The sequence below is a fragment of the Meles meles genome, chromosome 7, assembly GCF_922984935.1.
Source record: "Meles meles chromosome 7, mMelMel3.1 paternal haplotype, whole genome shotgun sequence".
In the NCBI taxonomy this organism is placed as follows: domain Eukaryota; kingdom Metazoa; phylum Chordata; class Mammalia; order Carnivora; family Mustelidae; genus Meles; species Meles meles.
This window is the reverse complement of record NC_060072.1, coordinates 138,520,293-138,535,061: the sequence shown is the minus strand read 5'-3', so window position 1 is coordinate 138,535,061 and position 14,769 is coordinate 138,520,293. Positions and strand designations below refer to the sequence as shown.

The 14,769-nt window shown below is 39.4% G+C and overlaps 1 protein-coding gene across 1 annotated transcript in view; it reads right to left on the bottom strand.

Annotated features, from left to right (window-relative positions):
* The window catches only part of LOC123946514 (ankyrin repeat domain-containing protein 26-like), a 123,131-nt gene that overhangs the window by 102,347 nt on the left and 6,015 nt on the right, over positions 1 to 14,769 (bottom strand). Inside the window, 5 exon segments of the mRNA XM_046011876.1 lie at positions 2,469 to 2,505; positions 10,249 to 10,316; positions 10,523 to 10,526; positions 12,409 to 12,542; positions 14,630 to 14,736. Of these exon segments, the coding sequence (XP_045867832.1) occupies positions 2,469 to 2,505; positions 10,249 to 10,316; positions 10,523 to 10,526; positions 12,409 to 12,542; positions 14,630 to 14,736 (350 nt within the window).

Below are 14,769 nucleotides of genomic sequence, written 5' to 3'. Positions count from 1 at the left end.
TTGAAACTTGACCTCTCATGCCAATTCCTTCCTTACGCACCTTCACTGTGTTCACTGGACCCACTCCCATCTTTCTATTATTAAAACATTCACCTATTAAGATGAGAAAAAAAGGAAAAAACCTGAATGTAAATCTCATTTCTGTCACTTATCATATCCAAATAAGTCACTTAAATCTCTTTTGCGTTTCAAATTCTCCATTTAAATAATCACTTGGTGAGGATGTTAAACACAGGTTGTAGTACCAGAGGGTATTTTGATTAATTCATCTCTAAGATGCCCTAAAATCCTGAAATTCTATGTGCTTTTGATTTTGTCTATAGAAAAACAGAGAATACTTAGCTGGCAGAAAGGGAAAAAATTAATAGAATAAAAGCAACACCAAGAAAAGCAGAGAAGAAAGGAAAAAAAAAAAAAACAAGAAAAGATTAGAGAAAAGTCAATGGAGAAAAGGAAAAAAGTCTACAGAAAAAAGGAAAAGCTTCAAGGAACTGGTCAAGGGAAGTAGCCTAAAGGGAAAACTAGAGTGGGAAGTCAGTAAACAGAGAATCATTTAGAAATATCCTCTAAATAGATTATAAAATTAATTAACGTATCATGGCCTACACCTAGATTACATATCCATCACTTCTGGAAAAATCATTCATCTCAAGGAGAGCAGACATCTCTATATCTAAGAATTTGCCTGATTAGGTCTTGCTTATGTAAAAGCTATGTACTATGGCCAGGGTAATGAGAGCCATCCTAAAATCTTTGACAGTAAAAACAAGAGACTAGTTACCATTGCACTATTTACCCCTAGTTATCACTAGTTGTCAAATATATTAGGACAAATTCTTGGACTAACCTGGTTTCTTAAGAAAACTCTAAATGTAAACACATAACTAAATTTGACTCTCTGAGTTGATCTGACTAGAATCTGTACCTTAATTAACCCCAGTGCTGCTGAGGGACAGAAGAATGGATGTGGGAATCACGCAGGCTGACAGTCAAATCATGGGTCTACTACTCATTTTTTTTTTACATTGAAGGATGCCTTTATATTATGATACCCTCCTTAAACAGAAACACAATTCAAATAGAAACACACTTGTAAAACTCTTATTCTCTTAATCAAACCTTCATTTACTACCACACTCAGCTACTAGCGGCATTTGGATGCAAAGGTTTCACTTGTGCTAATCTGGACAAGCCAAGGCAGAGACTCTGATTTGGAGACTTAACAGACACCCCTGCCAGTGGGCTCCTGCGGCTGCTGCTGCTGCTGCTGCTGCTTCCAGATAGCGCTGGTGGCATCTATTTAGGTTTTCTGCTTCCAGCTGAAGGTTTGCATATTTGTAATGATTTCCAAGTGGCCTCTGAAGAAAGGGAAGCCTTTTTTGGTGAAAGCTGAGATTCTGATTTCCAGGCAGCTGGAGCACAGTCTCTTGAAGTCACTTCCAAAGTATCACGTTTGGATTTAGGTTTCTTCACCTTTTTTCCAACTGGGGATTTTACCTTCATTTCTTTCTTTTTAATTTCTTCCACTTTATTTTTTCCCAGAGTGACGTTCGCACCATCATCTTCGCTCTCCCTAAAATCAGAGTCATCCTCAGACTCTCCACCAGGTGGCTGGTTCAGAGTCGTCAGCACTACGGCCATCACTGCCTTCCCAAAGAATCTTCCTCTGTCCTACCACAGCTGTTGATGCTGCTTTTCTTTTCCCTTGAGCACCGTACACATCATCTTCCTCGGTAAGCTAATCCAAATCTAAATCATCACTGGCTACACTGCAATCGGAGAGATGGGGAGCCTTAGTCATTGTCCCAATTTCACTGCTGCCACATTTTTTTGGTGCTTTTATCTGGAGCCTCTCCCACATCGATGGTGACCGCTGGAAGTTCCTTCACGGATAAAGCTAGCGCCACTTCCAAGTCTCGCTGGTAGAGTTCGTCACCTAAAGCCATCCTTTTTAAGGGGTTTTCTCTTGTAGTGGGATATCTTCTTTCTGGAGATTCTTCAGTTTAGGTTTCCTTGTTTCTAGTATTAACTCCTTTGGTGTTGTTCTGGGCTTCTTATTCAAAGGTGTGGTTGCAGAAACAAAGTCCTCATCGCTGCCAGAATTTTCAAACTGTGAGTAACTGACTAGTTTCTTATGCCTCACAGGGGGCACCACGGCCCCCTCCAAGACGGAAAATTCGCAGCGTTCAAGCTCTTGTTAGCAGCAGTGGTGGTTTCTGGGTCTGCTACTCTTTAGCTATGGAATCATAGGTCAATTAATCAACGTTCCTGAACCACAGCTGACTAATTAACAAAAAAATTGGCTGTAACAGCACAGCTACTTTGTGATGCTATTGTAATGACTATATAAGTAATAAATGTCAAGCACATAATATAGTGCCTAGCGCACAGCAGAACTCTCAATAAATGCTTTTCTCTGCATTCCCTTGTTAACACAGAATTTGTTTAAAAATCCATAAAAATCCTACCTGCTTAAAGAGTCTTCTTCAGAAGTCTTATTCGCCACTAAAGAAAAGAGCAAAATACATTTTGAATCAACAGAAAAATACAGAATATTCAAAGTGTAAGACTGATGATGTGTTAAAAAGTATTCTTCGGGACCACACCTGGCAACCACACTGGAGTGAATATTAATTATACTATTGGTAGGCAGTTAACTCACTAAGAAATCTTACTTTCTCCTCTACATTTACCAAATGCAAGAAAAGAATGGTATCCATCAGAATTTGATACCTACCAAGGAGATTTTATAATGACCACAATTTTAACCAAACCCTTGAGACTGACAGAAAATGGTGTCATTAGCAGAATCATCATCATAGACTGACAATGTCGGGATTCTTCTGGATTCCTCAGGACTTTCACTATGAGGCGCAGTTTAAAAAGACTGTACTTATTTTGCTGTAACACAACAGAACTTCTCCAGATCTCCAGCAGGGGCTGTTAAGATTGGGGTGAAACACCTCATCACAAAGTTTGGTCTACAGCCACTGTACTTTGCAGCATGGCAAAACAGAGCAAACAGACTCTCTCTGGCCTTATTTCCAATTGCAAGATAAGTATCAAAGCTTTTAGTGATTTTAGTGATTTTGGTTCTATAAAGTAAAACCTCTTGAGACGACCTACTTTGATTGCTGGAGAGTCTATCTGGATCCACCTCTTAGACGACAATGGTACCAATGATTAGCACTGGGTAGTAGGATATGATGTCATTGTTCTCAACCCTCCCCACTATGTGACGAATGTCTGTAGAAATCACACGTTTTCAGTCAGTAAGGCATATGTCATCAGATCCTACACTGATGAACATAACAAAGGACAGAGATTATCTTGAATCACTATATTCAATTACCTCGGAATTTTAATTTTTTAAACATTCAAGAAGATATCCACTGTATGATTGCAACTATATGACATTCTGGTAAAAGTAAAACTTTTTTCTTTAAGATTTTTATTTATATATTTGACAGACAGATCACAAGTAGTCAGAGAGGCAGGCAGAGGGAGAGAGGAGGAAGCAGGCTCCCCGCTGAGCAGAGAGCCCAATGCGGGGCTCGATCCCAGGACCCTGAGACCATGACCCAAGCCGAAGGCAGAGGCCTTAAACCACTGAGCCACCCAGGCGCCCCAAAAAGTAAAACTTTTTAAGTTAGGAGTTAAGGGTTACGGCAAAGGGAGGGATGAACAGGCACAGCACAGAGTACTTTTAAGGCAGTGAAACTATTCTATGTGACAGCACATGACAGATACATGTCATCACACATTTGTTAAAACCCATAGAATGTACAACACCAAGACTGAAGCCTGATGTAAATTATGGACTTTGGATGATAAAGATGAGTCAATATAAATATAACAATGTATCACTGTGGTTCAGGATGTTGACAACAAGGCTACGTGTGTAGAGGAACACGCGGTAAATGGAAACTAACTGTACTTTCTGCTATATTTTGCAATGAACTTTAAAACGCTGTAAAAAATAAGGCCTATTTACTGTGAAGGGGAAAAAAAAGTATCCATTGAGACTGTTAAGTGTTGGTACAGACCAGGTGAATTATCAAGTACTTACAACTTGATTTCCTTCTGGGAACCTGGAATTTTGATATATGCTAGGGAGAAGATGCCTTAAAGAAAACTTCAGGCACTGAGCATCTGTAAGATTCTTGTATTGGCAGACAACATCTCACATGAGTTGTCATGATTTGATGCTGGAGGAATTAAGCACACCCATAGGCAGTGGATTCTTAGAAGCCTGCACTTGGCTTCGTCTAGACTTCACTCCATGCACCTTTTCTTTGCTGATTTTGCTTTGTTATCATTTCACCATAATAAACTGCAGGCATGAGTACAAATATGCTGAGACGTGTGAGTTCTTCCAGTGAATAACCAAATCTGGGTGTTATTTTGGGAGCCTCTTATACAAATGCATCATATGCAATTTTTATGATTAAGGTTGATGTTTTAACACACAATTACAGTTAGAAGGTTATTTCACAGAACACCTTTCCTCTGTTTTTAGTATTTGCCTGGGAGATTCCTGTATTTCTACATCCATTTGAATAAAGGCATAAAAGGAATAGACGAAATAATGTCAGAAAATAATGTGAAACAAGCAACAATCATATTTTAATTGGGGAAAAAAAGAATTCTGATGATTATCAGTATGTTCTACAGTATAAAAGTTCCTATAAAAACACTAAAAGGTCACATAAATTTTCTCCACCTAAATAGGGCTTAATTCACTTTTTTGTAGTTATGAATCAATAAGGTAACTGGGATAATTATAGAAAAATATATAACTATCGTACACAGTATAATAACACACTATTGATTATAGAGGTTTTTTGTTTCCACTCATTTTCTTAATTTCTTATAGAATTATAAACATAGTTCACCTATTAAAGGCAGTTGTTGACAAACTGATCAAAAAGTCAGAAATACTACATTTAAAATGTAGGATGAGTCAGCCACTCCATCCTGAAAATAGTGGATTTGATCCTTAAAGATCAACAGGATTCATTTGGGGGAAAACAAAGTGAGTTATCTTATATTACATAGATGGTTAAAAACTTGTCAATCTAATTGGCCACATATTCTTGTTAAGCCACAGTTTACCAATTTCTGAAAAAATATAAAAGCATGTCACATTAAAACTGTTATCAGGTAAAAATTTCTGACCGTCCAGAAAATGCCTTCAATCTTGGCCAAACATCATCACTAATCCTGTCACTGTGGTACAGGTACAAAGAAGTTTAGCATAAGAAACAACAAAATATGAAATACATTTTAGATGGGGTAGCCTGTTACCTTAGAAGGAAATACACATTTGGTAGAAATGTGTTCCAATAGTGATAGATTCCAAGACAGTTTTCCTTAAAGCTTTCTTTAGAGATGAAATTCAGCAAGGAGCGGTAAAAGTGGAGATATCAGAAGAAGGCAAATGGAAGAGGATGGAGAGAGACAGCACCAACAAAAATAGTCCAGTGTTGACTTTTTTTACTGACATAGAACCCTAGCAAGTGAGAACAGTATATTCAACATATCACCTTATATTTTCTCCTTGGTATTATACTAGTTTTCTGCAATAAAATACTTAAAAGTGGCCAGTTTCTCCCAAACTGCTGGTCTGTATAAACTCTTTCTGATCAAAATTTAAAACTGTCAAAATACAGCTGCATCATGATTCCATATCAGAGATAGGGCCTGACAGTGGCTTCCTGCCTATTGCTTCCAGATTTTTGTTCTGGTATTCATCCAGGAGAGTGTACCAGGGACTTGAAGAAAAGCTCAAGTATCTCTACACGAAACAGGTAAGAAAGACAACACTTTTCCTCACACTTGACCCCTATGTTTTGACAGTTATGGAAAAATGTTGGCCAGTCTACTCACCAGGGTGGACCATTTCCCCTTGACCCTATCCAGGTAGATACTGCAAGTTACAAAAAAGTTAGGGAAGACCTTACTTGATGTGTTATTTTTCCATATTTGGACACAGAGTGTACCAATCGTGTAAATAACAGACCTGTCAACTCAAAAATTGTTCTTTTGAAAAGGTTACCACCAAAGAGCTTTTAAAAATTAAATCTAACTTTTTTTAGTGATTTTATTTGATACAAATAATACTCCTTGAAAAAAATTTTTTTAAGTTTTTCAACAACATTTCCTCTAATTCCTCTCCTTTTCCCCAGCCACTTCTCAGTCTTCTCTACTAAGTCTTACACCTCCGTCCACCCCTTATATATTGGTAGTCCCAGGGTTTGTTCACTCGCCTTCGTCTATTTCTATATGTTTTCCATCATGGACAAGCTCAATCTTTGTCCAAGCTATGACTTTGCCTAATAATTCTAATCAGATTATTTCAAATCAGCACCTCCAAACTTGATGCTCTATCTCCAGCTAGAAACTCCTAGTATTCGATTATCCAATTACTGAAAATATACTACAATGGATATTCCATCAAATTCAACATATACAGAAAATACTTGGTCTTCCTTATTCCCACGGCACTCCGATAAAGTCCTACTCATTCTTCATGTCCAGTTTAAATGTTAGTGCACAACCTGGGAACGTATGACTCTTCTAAGATTTCCTCTCCCCACCCCCCCATTTTTTTTTTAAGATTTTATTTATTTATTTGACAGAGAGAGAGAACACAAGCAGGAGGAGTGGGAGAGGGAGAAAGCAGGCTTCCCATGGAGTAGGGAGCCCAATGCAGGGCTTTATCCCAGAACCTTGGGATCATGACCTGAGCTGAAGGCAGCCACTAAATGGCTGAGCCACCCAGGCATCCCCTCTCTCCCCTTTCTACATTCAATAATCATGAAATCGTATTAACTATACCTCTTTTCTATCTCTGCTTTATATTTCCTCTGCCGCTGCCCTATGCAAACATGAACTCTTAACTGATGACTTCCAGAAGGAAAAAAAAAAAAGCCACCAACTAATATTGTTATTTCTTAAATGAATAAAAAAATTTTAAGCAAAACAAATGAGAAAGGGGGCACCTGGGTGACTCAGTTAAGCGTCTGCCTTCACCTCAAGTCATGGTCTCAGGGTCCTGGGATGAAGCCCCGTATCAGGCTCCCTGCTCAATGGGGAGTCTGCTTCTCCCTCTCCCTCTGCCCCTCTGCCCCACTTGTGCTCTCTCTCGAATAAATAAAATCTTTTAAAAAGTTTTAAATTTAAAAAATGAGAAAGACATAAGGCCTAGAAAAAGAACAACATTGTAAATTGAATAAATTGAGCCTCCTGACTTTTTCAGTATAGAGGAGTGAACATTTCATAATGGACTGATACTAGACTGAGGAAATATAAGCGTCCTTTTTCTTCCAGTCTCTTTACATGGTTTTTTTCCAATCTACCCGCCACATGAAGGGTGACCAAACTATGGCCACAGGCCAAGTCGGACCAGTCACATGTGACTGTGCTCCCATAAAACTTTATTTACAGAACCAGATGGTTGGTTCTTGCTATTCACCTACGTATTGCTATGGCTGCTTTCACACTATAATGGTACTTGTAGTTGGGAAACCACAGGGCCTAAAATAGTCACTACCTGGCCCTTGAGAGAAAAAGCTTGGTGATCCCTATTTTGTGCCACAACCAGACGGCCCTAATTCAAATCTAATCTTGTTACCCTTCTGCTTCACATTATCCAGTGAATCCCTGCATCAAGTACTGCTGGCTCCCTCCCCGATAACCATGCCATAGTTTTGATTCTTGCTGGAGAACCACAACTTCATTTGGATATTTATTGTCCCAAACACAAAGAAGGTGGCCTTACCCTAGCTTCAAAAGGAGAAATGATTATTCTAAGCTAATCACAGTACCTGATTTACCAGTGGCTGGTTTAGGAACAAGCATGAGATATAACTTAGCTTATAAGATGTTAGAGGAAATTACTGCAAGCCTCTGAGTTTTCTTCCTATTTAAAAGAAACATAGAGGGGTGCCTGGGTGGCTCAGTTGTTAAGCATCAGCCTTCGGCTCGGGTCATGATTCGAGGGTCCTGGGATCCAGCCCCACGTCAGGTTCCCTGCTCAGCAAGAGGCCTGCTTCTCCCTCTGCCGCTTTCCCCTGCTTGTATTCCCTCTCTGTCTCTCTCTCTCTGTCAAATAAATAAATAAAATGTGGTTCTTCTCTCTTCTACTATTGATTTGCTCTATCACATTGATTGATTTGCGAATGTTGAACCATCCTTGCAACCCAGGGATGAATCCCACCTGATCATGGTGGATAATCTTTTTAATGTGCTGTTGGATCCTATTTGCTAGGATCTTTTTGAGAATCTTAGCATCCATATTCATCAGTGATATTGGTCTGAAATTCTCTTTTTTGGTGGGGTCTTTGCCTGGTTTGGGGATCAGGTTAATGCTGGCTTAAAGACAGTCTCTTCAATAAATGGTGCTGGGAAAACTGGACAGCTATATGTAGAAGAATGAAACTCAACCATTCTCTTACACCGTACACAAAGATAAACTCGCATTGGATAAAAGACCTCAACATGAGACAGGAATCCATCAGAATCATAGAGGAGAACATAGGCAGTAACCTCTTCGACATTGGCCACAGCAACTTCTTTCAAGATATATCTCCAAGGCGAACCATAAGAGACTATGGACTCTGAAAAACAACCTGAGGGTTTTGAAGGGTCAGGGGTGGGAGGTTGGGGGAACAGGTGGTGGGTAATGGGGAGGGCACGTTTTGCATGGAGCACTGGGTGTTGTGCAAAAAGAATGAATACTGTTACGCTGAAAAAATAAATAAAATGGAAAAAAAAACCAAAAAACAACAACAACAACAAAAAAAAGATATATCTCCAAAGGCAAAGGAAACAAAAGCGAAAATGAACTTTTGGGACTTCATCAAGATCAAAAGCTTCTGCACAGCAAAGGAAACAGTCAACAAAACAAAGAAGCAACCCATGGAATGGGAGAAGATATTTGCAAATGACAGTACCCAGGATTTATAAAGAACTCAAACTCAGCACACACAAAACCTTGTCAAAAAATGGGTAGAAGACATGAACAGACACTTCTCCAATGAAGACATACAAATGGCTATCAGACACATGAAAAAATGTTCATTATCACTAGCCATCAGGGAGATTCAAATTAAAACCACATGGAGATACCACCTTACACCAGTTAGAATGGCCAAAATTAGCATGACAAGAAACAACGTGTGTTGGAGAGGATGTGGAGTAAGGGGAACCCTCTTACACTGTTGGTGGGAATGCAAGTTAGTGCAGCCACTTTGGAGAACAATGTGGAGATTCCTTAAGAAATTAAGAGAGAGATTCCCTATGACCCTGCAATTGCACTGCTGGGTATTTACCCCAAAGATACAGATGTAGTGAAAAGAAGGGCCATCTGTACCCCAGTGTTTACTGCAGCAATGGCTACGTTCGCCAAACTGTGGAAAGAACCAAGATGCCCTTAAATGGATGAATGGATAAGGAAGATGTGGTCCATATACACTATGGAGTATTATGCCTCCATCAGAAAGGATGAACACCCAACTTTTGTAGCAACATGGACGGGACTGGAAGAGATTATGCTGAGTGAAATAAGTCAAGCAGAGAGAGTCAATTATCATACGGTTTCACTTATTTCTGGAACATAACAAATAACATGGAGAACATGGGGAGATGGAGAAGAGAAGGGAGTTGAGGGAAACTGGAGGAGGAGATGAACCAGGAAAGACTATGGACTCTGAGAAACAAACTGAGGGTTTTGAAGGGGCAGGGGTGGGATGTTGGGGGAGCCTGGTGGTGGGTATTATGGAGGGCATGTATTGCATGGAGCACTGGGTGGGGTGCATACACATTGAATTCTGTTACACTGAAAAGAAATTTAAAAAATAAAGATATTAAGAAAGAAAAAAAAATAGGGGCCCCTGGGTGGCTCAGTTGGGTAAGCACCTGCCTTCAGCTTAGGTAAAGATCCCTGGACTCTGAGATTGAGTCCCACATTGAGCTCCCTGCTCAGTGGGAAACCTGCTTCTCCCTGTCCCACAGGAGAGCCTGTGCTCTCCCACTCTCTCTCTCTCTGTCAAATAAATAAGTAAAATCAAGAGAGCAAGAGAGAGAAAGAGAGAGAGAGAGAAAGAGAAAGGAAGAAAGCAAGAAAGTGAGCTTATACAATTTACACATTGGGGTTTTTTTCCCACTGCTCTTTCATAACAAAACTTCCTTACTCTGACTTCATCTATGTGTCCACCAAAAGCACTTCACTCTGAAAAGTCTTACCTGGATTGCTATTTTGCGAAAAATTTGTAAGTCTTCCTTCTGTATATTTGGCAATTATTTGGTGATTGCTACATATAAAAAGGGTGATAAACAATGTTACTATTTTAATACTGATATGAAAAACATTTACCAAATATATCAAATTCATAAGAGCATTTTGAATAATATCAGAGCTAATATCAAAACTTAAATTACCCCATATACTTCAAAGTAAGGTGAACCAGTCTGAAGTAGTAACTGAGCAATTAGTAGTGTTAGCTTGCCATAATGGAACATGTCTTGAACTCAAGTGGTCCTAACTCTATAACCACAGCTATTTGCTCTCGGACGAGCCACTTCTCTCTGGCTCCAAGTCTTCCTCTATAAAACAGGCATCTTTCTGCCTTATTTCACAAGGTTGTTAAGGGATTTAATGAAATATTATACCCAAAACATGGCCTCTCAGGAAAGGTGATGCCCACTACTCTGGGAAGCGCAGTATGAGACCTTTCATCACCTCATAAGAAAAGGCACTCCCCGGAATTTAAAGCAGGCTTGAGATATAGGCCTAGTAACAAAGGAGAAAGGAAAGTCCAGGCTCTTCCTGTAGCATTATTTGAACCTCTTTAACAGCTTAGAAGGGTCCCAACTACCATCTGCTAGCAGGATAGACAAGCGAAATCCTCAAGGGATACTTCATTATGAAGGTCTGTGCTAACATATGGGCTTCATGTAAGGCTTTTGACTGAAGGGAAGGGTGTGTGTGGCTAAAGCCAGGGGGCCTAGCGGCCAGAACAGGGTGCTGGTACCTTGGAATAGCAGCTGAACATACAAGCATATGTCGTAAACTAAAAAATGTTGTAACTTTGAAGTCTCATTGTGGATCACCATGAAGACTGAGGAATGTGGATCAGCAAGGGCATCCTGGGAGCAAAGGTCAATCATAACCAGACTGCAGAAAAATAAAATTGCCTTCTAGAGGACAGGTCTGTATGAAATGTTATTTGCAGGGGTGCCTGGGTAGCTCAGTCATTTAAGCGTCTGCCTTCAGCTCAGTCATGATCTTGAGGTCCTGGAATTGAGCCCCACATCTGGCTCCCTGCTCTAACCCCTCCCCCTGCTCATGCTCTCACTCTCTCTCTCTCAAAAAGTAAATTCTTTATTTTTATTTCTTTCTTTTTTTAAGATATTTATTTATTTATTTATTTATTTATTTGAGAGAGAGAATGAGAGAGGGAGAGAGAGAACATAAGAGCAAGGAGGGTCAGAGGGAGAAGCAGACTCCCCACTGAGCAGGGAGCCAGATGGGGGACTCAATCCTGGGACTCCAGGATCATGACCTGAGCAAAAGACAGTTGCTTAACCAACTGAGTCACCAAGGCACCACACAGCAATGTTGCACCAATAGAATCAAAGGAAACAAGGGAATGATAAGAATGTCCTTTCTCCCCTCCAAATGACTTGCAAAAGAGGATGGTCTCTTTGGTCTTAGGGAACTCCCTAGGTTCTTGGAAAATTCAAGGGGGAAAGAATAGGAGACAACTCTCAAGAGAAAGTATAAGGTTTGCTACTAAACTGAACATCTTGGGACCCAAGTAACTAGTTGGGGGGGGGGGAAGAGGTGATGTTGGGGCACCTAGGTGGTTCACTTGGCACTTGGTTTAGCATCTGCGTTCAGCTCAGGTCACGGTCTTGGGGTCCTGGGATTGAGCCCCACGTCAGGCTCCCTGCTCAGCAGGGAATCTGCTTCCTCCTCTGTCACTACTCTGTCCCTCTCTGAAATAATTATAAATAAAATCTACAAAGAAAGGAAAGGAGGAAGAGAGGAAGGGAGGGAGGCAGGGAGGCAGGAAGGAAAAAAACACAAATGTAACATTCTTTGTACCCCATGTATAACAGTTATCCTTGGAATGAAACAGATACAGTTAGGATCCCTAAAGATAAAGGTCTCAATAGTCCTGAGATAAAAAAAAAAAAAAAAAAAAAAAATATCCTGCACTCATTTCTAATGCTGACTAGTCTAGCCTTTGTCTTGGTTTCTGGCAAGTGATGTGGGCTAACTCACTGCGGTTCCAAAATTGCCAGAATCAAACTACGAACTCTCATCCGTTGCATAAGAACTAAGAGTTAAATTATTTCAAACTTCAGTTTAGTGATAGCTAACATTTTAATGTACGCCACCCAGGCGCCCAAGAACAGCATAGTCTTCTGCCGTCCATCCACATTCATCTCAAGAAGAGGGATTAACACCTTTCTGAAGAAGAAGCCTGACTACATCTGGAGATTTAAAAGTTGCAGCAAGCATGAGGGCTGTTCTAAAATAACAGAGACATAACTTCACCCTTAGGAACTCAGAGTTATCTAAACAGCAAATTTCATATACTTTACCAGGTTAATATCTTGCCTGTTGGTACAGAATTGACCACTAACACAGTCAAGTGTTTATCTTTGTAAATTACATCCATGGCTAAAATTAAAGGACAAAAAAGAAGCCTCTTGTCCCACCTGGGTATGATAGTAGAAATTGCTAGTTTAAAGTCATTTGATGAACAAGAAATTGTGCTGAGGTCACTTAACTGAAGAAGTGAAGATTTTAAAAAAGAATTCCCCATTTCTTCCTTAAGCTGATTCAGTGTACTTCCCAAGCCTTCTAGAGGACAGGTCTGTATAAAAAGTTATTTGCAGGGGGGCACCTGGGTGACTCAGTGGGTTAAGCCTCTGCCTTCGGCTCAGGTCATGATCTCAGGGTCCTGGGATTGAGCCCCACATCGGGCTCTCTGCTCAGTGGGGAGCCTGCTTTCCCTCCCTCTCTGCCTGCCTCTCTGCCTACTTGTGATCCCTCTGTCAAATAAATAAATAAAATCTTTTTTAAGAATATGTTATTTGCAGGGGTGCCTGGGTGGCTCAGTCATTTAAACATCTGCCTTCAGCTCAGTCATGAACTTGGGATCCTAGATTTGAGCCCCACATCTGGCTCCCTGCTCTAACCCCTTCCCCTGCTCATGCTCGTGTGCGCTCTCTCTCTCAAAAAAATAAAATCTTTAAAAATAAAAAAACAAAAGTTGGGTATTCATCCTTTCTGATGGAGGCATAATACCCCATCGTGTATATGTACCACATCTATGCTGAGTGAAATAAGTCAAACAGAGAGAGTCAAGTATCATATGGTCTCACTTATTTGTGGAGCATAACAAATAACATGGAGGACATGGGGAGATGGAGAGGAGAGGGAGTTGAGGGAAATTGGAAGGGGAGATGAACCATGAGAGACTATGGACTCTGAAAAACAACCTGAGGGTTTTGAAAGGGTGGGGGATGGGAGGTTGGGGAACCAGGTGGAGGGTAATAGAGAGGGCACGTATTGCATGGAGCACTGGGTGTGGTGCAAAAACAGTGAGTATTGTTACCCTGAAAATAAATAAATAAATACAAAAAAATACAAAAATAAAAGCTACTTGCAGGCTTAAAATAACAGCATTCATACTAATAGTAATAAAAGAGTCATAGTTGCATTTAATGATACTAAGATAAGCATGTATTAGGCACTAAATTAAATACTATATATATAAGATATTATTTACACACAACAACCCTTGAAGGATATATTATCCTCCTTCTCATATCAGAGAACGTAGCTGGTGATGATAAGTAATGTTCCCAAAGTCACATACCCAGCAAGTAGGAAAGGAATTAGACCTAGTCTTGTGTCTATCTAAAGTCCATCTCTTTTCTCTTTATCACCAACCTATGATTTGTCCTCACTAAAAGAAAAATCTATTCAATTAAAGTTATCTTTCATCCTTCGACCCTTACCAATAAAAACAAACAAACAAACAAACAAACAAAATATATATATATATATATATATACTGAACATGAAAAAGGATGATAAGCCCACACTATCTGGTAATAGTAATTAATAATCACTTAGGGATCATCTAACATCAGTATTCTTTAAAAAAAAAAATTTAAAGCAACGAGTCATCCAAAAGATAAAACAACTCCTATTTATGTTTAATATGCATCTTTTAAGGAAAATATATATGAAGTAGAAGTTTCCAAAAAAATACAAAAGGGTTAAGAAGTTCAGTATTGTGTCATAAAATAAAAGGAGTCTACACTTTATAATAAAACTAATATGAAACCCATTTAACTAACATAAAATCCTATGGCAGAAAAATAAAAGCCTACAGATCACATCAATCAATGATATGAAGGAATATAAATTCTGCCGCATACTGTTCTTCATGTTGCCCTGTCAGAATAATTGTTTTAGGCCTAACTGATGACATGTCGACATTTCTCACTATATAATTATAAATTAATCTTCTTCTTATTAAGTTAATCTGACTTAATGTTACCACACTAGAACAATATAAGGTTTAAAAAAAAACTACTGTACCTTTTCGACTCATCAACCACGTGTACATCTGCTTTTATTCCAATTAACAATTCCACCATTTGGTGTTTGTTTTCATTTACAGCAAGTAAAAACGGTGTGAGTTTGAACTGTTAAAGTGTAAAAACAATTTATAATTTACA